The following is an 8,889-nucleotide window of genomic DNA, read 5'->3' on the forward strand; positions in this document are numbered from 1 at the left end:
TCACCTATGAATGGGAGATTCATTTCCACATTTCTATAATCAATTATTTTTGCCGCCTAGATTCGTACAAGGGGATTAAACTGTGGTGCTACATTAAAAATTAATTGATGATGTGTGCTACTTTTCAATGCCGCATTTGTTTCTCTCTTTTTCTATTTTCTCTGACATAATTTCCCGAGTCTCCTGCATTCAAGAACTTTTAAAATACATGTGTATATTTTAAAGATTAATGTTTTTAGAAAGCGAAGGATCCCGTACAATTCCAAAAAAAGCCAAAAGTTCTAAAGTAAAAAAGAGAAGCTATCCAGTTAATGATCAAACAAGCATATATAGGTCAAGGGATTCCCCTATGAATGGGAGGTTGATTTGCACATTTCTATAATCAATTATGTTTGCCACATAGATTCTAAAGTTCTATAATTATATTAGAGGATTAAAATTTATCATCATACCTTTTGTAGCTTAAGTCTTCAACGCATCATTTCATGCTTTATATTTATCATATATATATAGTGTTGAATAACAAATAAGGAGCATTCTTGATGATGTGGGGCAACATTACAATATTAGTTTAGAAGCATTACGAATCTATGATGGTGTGGTGCAACATTAAAAATATAAGTGTTCGTATTCTTAATCTTTTTAATGTCACTTACTTTACAATACCTCATTTTTTTTCTCTTTGCCATTTTATCTCATGTCGTTGTTGCCCATCTAGAATATGAGCCTTGATACTTGTATTTTGAAAGTTAAATGTTTAAGAAAATGAATAAGTATTCCTTTTCCTCAAGTTGGGAACTCCAAAACAACACAAAGTCCCAAAGTCAAAAAGTGGTCTTTTTGGAATGGCAGTTTTTTATGTAGCTACTAATTATACAACACTATTCATGAAAAGACGCCTTGAAAAGTGGCGTTGAACATATAAGCTATAGATGCCAGAGGATGTTTGATTGATGGAAGAATCTTAATCCTCTAATATGAATGCAGAGCTTTAGAATCCATACCATGATCAAATCTCTTAGTACCAAGTAGCCCCACCCGATCATGACATATTTGTCTTGGTAACATATCCACTAGTTCAATTAGCATCCCCTGCCATGATCGTTGACTACCTACATACACAAAAACTAAATCATGATCACGAAAATAAAAGAAGATGATTTAAATTGTACAGAGAATTGATTAAGAATTATGGAAGAGAGCATTTGATGTTAATGGAAAATGAAATGATATTGGCCCCATACATATATTTATCTCATTCTTATCTCTGCCCTTCTACATAGATAAATAGATGCGCCTAAGTTCATGGGGGTCAGTGATGAAGATATATGGCTTTAGATCTGCCACATCTGATTACCCAAGTCTTTCCATGAATTCCTTCACATGTGATTATTGTTATTAACGCAATTAGTGAAATTTATATGAGTTATACTATCCGATAATCATGATGACTGTGAGTGTTTCCATACATTGTTTACAGATTTCAATTGACAGCTGTATCGACACTCATAGTAGTGATTCAGTGTATCTGAAAGCTAGATGCCCCTAAAGTTTCACTTATGTTTGTATTGATGTCCTCTCAATCAATCACACCATGTATTCTAGCTAGCAACCACACCATGTGAAATTTAAATCATGAACCTAAAGTATCACTCTGTTTACTCAGGCTATTTGCGAGCCTTGAATTCGACTTTCCTCTTCCCAAATCCTAATTTGTTGTGCCCGTCTGGGGTTTACTATTATCTCTATGTTATGGCGAGTTCATTATGAAGATTCACTATACGACTTGAACAAAGGGGATCAAAGGCCATAGGTCTGTGGCACGTTATCAAAGGTGAGTGAAGAAGGTGACATTTATGTACAAATTACCAACCTAGAATTTCAGCAAATAAGATTGATGCATATTACTTTCAATACCCATCCTTTTAGGTTGAGGTCTTCTTTAAAATTGTGGATATGCATTGTATGAACACTTTGTCTATGTTGGGGTACATCGTAACATCATGTTTGGGATGCAATTAATATGTACATGATTGGTGAATGAGAGTCATAGAGAACGTACTTCAATTAATATAAAATATGGGAAATCTTACAACAACCATGTTTGGTCATACTTTTATGAGTCAATAAGACTCTTATTCCTAGTCACTTAAAATTTTTTACTTCTTCCAAGAGTTATAAGCTGCAAATGCAATAATAACAGAAATAACGTCCAAGGAAATCCCAACTGAATGACAAATTAATACAAATAACCCAAGCTTCCTTATTGTTGCCCTGACGGTTAATTTAGGGCTTAGATTGGTAATAGCCTGCGACTGTATAGCTTGTCTGCACTAATGAGAATATGAGCAGTAGAAACCCCACAAGGAGCGAAATCGCCAGCCATGGCTTAGAGAAATACTTTTCGCGAAACTCCACATACACAGGACGCCAATGATTCTGATAGTCCTCCAATACAGCTTCTATCATGTCGTCCCATTTCGCGCATGGTCCATCAGAGATGTTGATGCACATGTCGTTCCACATCTTGAGCAACTTCTCATCACTCCCCAAGTGATTCTCTATCACTTGCGCCTTTGTCAAGATCGCTAGATCTTCTTGGGTGTCGATGAGGGAGTCCATGATGACCGCATACCTTGTGAGCTCACCTCCATCTTTGCAGGTTTGTTCATATGCAATGAGGTTCCTCAGCATATCCTCCGTGCCATTGTACACCACAAGCCGTGGAAGATCGAACCGGAGGCTTCTGTTGCTGTAGTGCATCACTGATATGCCACCACCTTCAATCGCCCTGAACCAGATCCCGGCTTTAGAGAGCTGTGATGCTGTTGGCAGGCGATCACGATATATAGTTATCTTGTGAGACTCTGCTTGTTCTGTCCGGAAAGGATTCGGTAGTTGTGGGAATGTACATGTAGTTATCTTGTGAGCTGCTTGTTGCATCCACAAAGGATTCGGTAATCGTGGGAATCTACATCGATTGGTGCCTTGTGTCTGATTCTTCTGTGGTCGTTCTGAGGACCCAAACATAAAGACAATCAAGTAGATGACTGCACTTGCAAAAATCTGGAATTTCGGAATTCTCGTCCTCAACATTCCAGGTAAAGAATGGATCTACTTCTTCGATTAACCCAATAAATTCTCTGTTGAGCTCATCCAGTTCTAATTTGGGTTCCCTTGGAAACTCTTGAATGAGCTTCATTAGAAATGACATGGGGATTTGGTTTCCCATCAAGAACAAGTCCCTGAAAAATTGCTTGGCAATGATGTCATTTTTCCAGAGTGTTTGGAAGTGGCGATATTGCTCAATCGTAGATTCCGAAACAGTTGCACACATATACAGAAAGAATTCATAAATGAAGATGGTATCGAGAGTGAGCATAAGTTGGTGGCTTTCAAGGCTATAGTCCAGAGGGTTTGAATAATGGGTGTCGAGAAAAGAATGCGGATCATCGAAGAGGCGTTGCATGAGCTGTTTCACATCTGGTATCTCTTGTCTTTGCATGAATCTCCACACACACAGTTCCTTACAACGATCCGCAGAGGCGCTATCACTAAGTGTGTCATGCAATGGTCCGATGGTCAGGAGCTGAGGCTGATATGACAGTGGCCTCACATCCAGTAATGCTTGGGGAGGTTTTGAAATCTTCAAACTTTCGTTGGGCCCGAGTGTATCAGCATCAGCAGCCGCATTGATTCGCCTCATCTTGTTTTCTATCCAGTCATCTGCAAGAGGGAGTCGATATTCATCTTCATTCATTTCAGCTTCCATGTTGATAAATTCTCTTGAAGTTCTTCTTCAGACTTCCTCTTCTGTGAGCACAAACTCAATGCTTTCTTGCAGAAGTCAAGTTGCAGGAGATAAGAATGGAGAGAAAAACTGAGAGATAAAAAATGGGAGGATGATATGTGTGGTGAGAGAGACCACAATAATGCCAATTTATACATAGTAAAGTCAACTCCTTATTGTAAAGGTTTGTGCATGTGCTCAATGGCATTATTTAATTTACATTACAGTCTGGATTCTAATCTCATTTTGGGCGAGAATGGTCTTGCCTTGCGAGATGAAGTTCTTCTGTTTTTAGTGATAGGGGTCCATGACTTTGAGTCAAAATCGTTAGTTGTTAATGTGTCGCTCTCTTGCCTTATTGATCCTTATTATCATGTCTTTTCTCCATTTTTCTTCTGCAGAAGAGGATCCAAATTCATCCATTTGACGAGTAAGCTTGATTTCTTTCTTGATATTGTCTTAAACTGATCAAGTACCAGCCCTTTTCTTGCAGGAGATAAGAACAGAGAGAAAAATGTAAGATAAGAATGCCAGAATCATAAATGTATGGAGAGAGAGCATATAATGATGCCATTTTATGCATAGAAAGCAAATATTCTAGTCCGTTTTTTAGTCCATTCCCCTATAATTTCAAAAATCTCGTGGGGTTTGGATGAGCTGAGGATACCTAGCAAAGTCAACTCCTTATTTGTAAAGGTTTTATATTACAAGCAAACTGGATCTTGATTTTAATGACAGTTTTCTTTTTTTTTGAGGCAAAGTTATTAGATTTCATTATGTAACTCTCTGTAGAATTAATGATAGTAACTACATATCAGTGATCACAATACATTTGAAAAAACAAATATTGATCATATAATTTTGCAAAACGTATACGAAATCCGATTAGATTTTGGGCTCAAATTAACAGAAAATGGGGTGAATTGACACGATCATTGACATGCTGTAATTCTTTGACAGGAAATAAGTACAGAAACTAAACTGAAACTTTGTGGGCGTTCGAGTAGTTTATGGTGGACGAAAAATTCCTCACATTATGATTTAAAAATATGCCCATATTTTAATATCTAAAAATATCTGCGCATACTTATTCGTTAACCAGTCAATTATAAATTGTTCTAACTCACAATTCCATATTACCAAATATAGGCCAAAAGAATTGTGAGTAATTGCTTTCTAAGTGAAATGTGTAGAAAGTTGAAAGTAACTTCCCGCTGCATTATTGGCCTACAAGGAATCTATGTCACTATCCCAGGAATAAAAAGTCATGGTAAAACTAATTATCACAAAAATTGATTTCCAAAACAATTTCCCTTGTTTATCCTTTATGTAAGAATGGCAATTCACTTTACACAGCGCTTTCTACAAAATTGGGAATTGAATATATTTACTTTGTGGACTCTGGGCATCATGTAATGCATTCTCTTCTTCATAGTTAAGATGGCAGTACGCTGATCTATTTTCTTTCTCCTTCCTTTTATCTCATGCTACAGCGATGATTTTCTAATGTCCCAAAAATCCTCGATCTTTCTTCCTGAGTAATTCCTTCATATTTCTTCTTCTCCCCCTTGAGACTGAATCCATTCATCTGAGACTGCTTAATGCGACATTTGGTCGTGGCATCAAGATGAAAACTTGTGGACAAAATTGAAGGAAGAAAATCTTATCCAAAGAATAGATCTTCCACAATTTATCCCTTTTGTTTTCTCTGTGATGGTGAATCTTCATAGTGAACTCACCATAACACAATGAGGACAGTAAATGCTACATTAAATCCTATCGTAATTTCTAAATGAACATCTTTTAAGTTGAACAAAATGTTAAACTATGGATATGCAAAACGTTAGAGAAACATAAATTTATTGCATTCTTTTTTGTATACAGGTATAGACTCTGAAATGGATATAATACATGAGAACAGAAATAACTGCCCGTGAAATCCCAATGAAGGAAAAATAACAAAGCCTCTTTATTTTTGGCCTAGAGTTTGACTATGGTTCAGTGGTTAAATTAGGGCTTAAATTGGTAATAGCCTGCGACTGTATAGCCTGTCTGCATTAATGTGAAGAGGAGCAGGAGAAACGCGGCAAGGAGCGAAATGGTTAGCCATGGCCGAGAGAAATACTTCTCACGAAACTCGACATACATGGAACGCCAGCGACTCTGATAGTGGTGCAGGACATCGCCAATCATGGCGTCCCAAGGGTCGCATGGTCCATCCGCAACCGTGATGCACATGTTGTTCCACATCTTGACCAATCTCTCATCGCTCCCCAAGTGATTCTCTATGACCCGAGCCTTCGTCAAGATCGCCACATCCTCCGCTGTGTCGATAAGCGAGTCCATGATGACCGCATACTTGGTGAAATCGGCTTCTTCTCTGGAGGTCTGTTCGTGTGCGAGCAGGTTCCGCAGCACATCCTCGGTCTTGTCATACACCACGATCCGTGGGAGATCGAACCGAAGGCTTCTCTTTTCGTACTTCATCACTGATATGGAACCTTCGACCGCCCTGAACCAGATTCCGGCTTTAGAGAGCTGTGATGCTGTCGGCAGGCGCTCACGCAAGTTGGATCGATTCGTGGATTCTTTTGGCCACAAAATGTCCCATTTTAATTGACAGTTACATGCCAAATTCCTGTCTGGGACCTGTGTCTCAATCTTTTGTGGTCGTCCTCTGAGGACCCAAACATATAGGCAATCAAGTAGATGATTGCAATGGAGAAAGTCTGGCGTTTTCTGATTCTCATACCAAGCATGCCTGACAGTGAATGGATCAACGAAATTAAAGACGTAAACCAATGTTTCACAGATTTCATCCTTTCTTAGGCTGGGTTTGTTAGGAAACGTTTCAATGAGCTTCATTAGAAATGACATGGGAATTTGGTTGCCCATCAAGAACAAGTCCCTCCATACTTGCTTGATTGTGATGCCATTATTGCAGACAGTGTTGAAGAAGAAGTCGTATTCTTCGGATTTCCAGTCATTCCTCAGAAACAACAGGAATTCATTAAGGAAGATGGTGTCCACAGTGACCATAAGCTTGAGGGCTTCATCGCTATAATTGGGAAGGCCTGAATAATGTCCGTGAAGATTACGATGGTCATCGAAGAGGCATTCCATGATCCAGTCATCGAAGAGGCATTCCATGATCCGGTGTACATTTGATATACCATGTCTTCGCATGAATCTCTTCACACACAGTGCCTTACAATCATAAAGAGAAGAGCTACCACCAAGCATTTCATACAATGGTCCGATGGTCAGGATCTGAGGGCAATATGACTGTGGGTTCACATCCACTAATGCTTTTGGTGGCTTCGAAATCTTCGGACTTTGGTTAGAGCCATGTCTAGTAGCATTAGAATCCGCCTGATGGATCCTTATTATCATGTCTGTTCTCCATTTGTCTCCTTCAGGGGAGGATCTAGATTGATCCATTTGACATGTAAGGCTAAATTCCTTGTTGATATTCTCTAAACCTTATGAATAGAGAGAAAAATGAGAGAGAGAGAGAGAGAGAGAGAGGAGGCAGGAAAGGGAGGACATAAGAATGCCACACATTCAATCATCTTTTATTTTATTGAACTACACTGAGTTTTTAAGTAGGCAGGTAGCTCCTACGAAAGAGAGATGCAAATTTCTATAGTGAATTATTTTTGCTACCCCTAGATTCTAAAGTTCGACATTCATAATAGAGGATTAAGATCTTTCCTTTCAGAAAACATTGTATCGTCTCTAGATTCAACGTTCAATGTACCTTTCCATACAATATATTTATCATATATAGCACTGTATAATAAGGAGCATTCTTCATGATGTGGTGCTACTTTAGAAAATTAATTTAGAAGCATTTGAAAATTGAATCTATGATGATTTGCTGCTACATTAAAAATATAAGTGTCTTATTTAGATTAATGTTCACTCACTTTTCGATGCCCCATTTCTTTTTTCTGTTTGACAATTTCTCTCAATGATTGTTAGCCCTCTACATTACCAGGCTTGATACGTGTATTTGCAAAGTAAAATGTTGAAAAAAGTGAATACGAATCCATTTTTCTTCCAAAAGAGAAAACAACTGCCAAAGTCAAAAACAGCAAGAATCCAATTAATGAAGACATTATATTCTAATGTTATATTGGGGGAAGGCTTCAATAATGGTTGCTAAGAGAATGGGGTTAAGGAGTGACTTTTGGGGGTTGACATATTAGATTTAGATTCTCTAATATTAATAGTACAACTTTCAGCGATTGCAGGTCAACTTGAAACACATTTGCACTTTTATCATCGAGGATATGCACGTATTGTTGCAATTTGAATATTTATGCACATTTATAGATTTCAAAGAATTCCATTAGCCTAAGTGCCCTTTGGACTTCAAGTTGTTGTTCTAGTTTGTGTTATTTCCCCAAACACCTTCAGTCAATTTCTCCCTTTCCCTATCAACCATAAACCCGTTTGTCTTATCTACGGTGAATCTCAATAATGAGCTCACCATAACGGAACGATGACAATTAAACCCTACATGGGCTCCTATAGTAACCTAATCACTACCAAGCCACATCAAGCTTCTTGGTGTATATACATACATACATACATACATACATACATATGTATGTATGTATGTATGTATGTATGTATGTATGTATGTATGTATGTATGTATGTATGTATGTATGTATGTATGTATGTATGTATGTATGTATGTGTGTGTGTGTGTGTGTGTGTGTTTGTGTGTTTGTGTTTGTGTTTGTGTATTATATGATGACCAATGGGTGCATGAAAAATAATAAAACAAGGAGAACTTGATGATTTAACGGGGAAATAATAAAACATTATGTACAATTGGTCGGGTATCTTAGAATTCTTCACAACATGATGTTAAAATATGAGCATATTTTTATTTCTTAAAATATAATCCTTACACTGTATTTTAGTGAGAGTACCCTAGGCAAAATGCATACATATGTTCTGATTAATCAATTATTAATTTTTTTGTTCTAACTTGCAATTCCATATATAAATCATTGGTCATTTCTAACTCTATACATGGAAGTTGCGTTCTTCTTAAATCTGTAGGTAGACAATCTATGTGCAGAA

The 8,889-nt window shown here is 37.5% G+C and overlaps 1 protein-coding gene and 1 pseudogene across 1 annotated transcript; both read right to left on the reverse strand.

Moving 5' to 3' along the window:
* Positions 1–2,070: 2,070 nt before the first annotated feature.
* On the reverse strand, positions 2,071–3,882 carry LOC147865867 (putative UPF0481 protein At3g02645; annotated as a pseudogene).
* Positions 3,883–5,800: 1,918 nt separating this feature from the next.
* LOC147865868 (putative UPF0481 protein At3g02645) lies at positions 5,801–7,183 on the reverse strand. Its single transcript, XM_087315999.1, has one exon. The coding sequence runs from the start codon at positions 7,181–7,183 to the stop codon at positions 5,801–5,803; it is 1,383 nt and encodes a 460-aa protein (XP_087172125.1).
* Between the last annotated feature and the right edge of the window lie 1,706 nt (positions 7,184–8,889).

The sequence above is a fragment of the Azolla caroliniana genome, unplaced genomic scaffold, assembly GCF_043228905.1.
Source record: "Azolla caroliniana isolate FFs.n. ecotype wild unplaced genomic scaffold, voAzoCaro1.0.p SCAF_3, whole genome shotgun sequence".
Classification (NCBI taxonomy): domain Eukaryota; kingdom Viridiplantae; phylum Streptophyta; class Polypodiopsida; order Salviniales; family Salviniaceae; genus Azolla; species Azolla caroliniana.

Excerpts from the sequence above, each read along its gene's own strand:
- LOC147865868 (XM_087315999.1), bottom strand. The coding sequence starts at position 7,183 with ATGATAATAAGGATCCATCAGGCGGATTCTAATGCTACTAGACATGGC.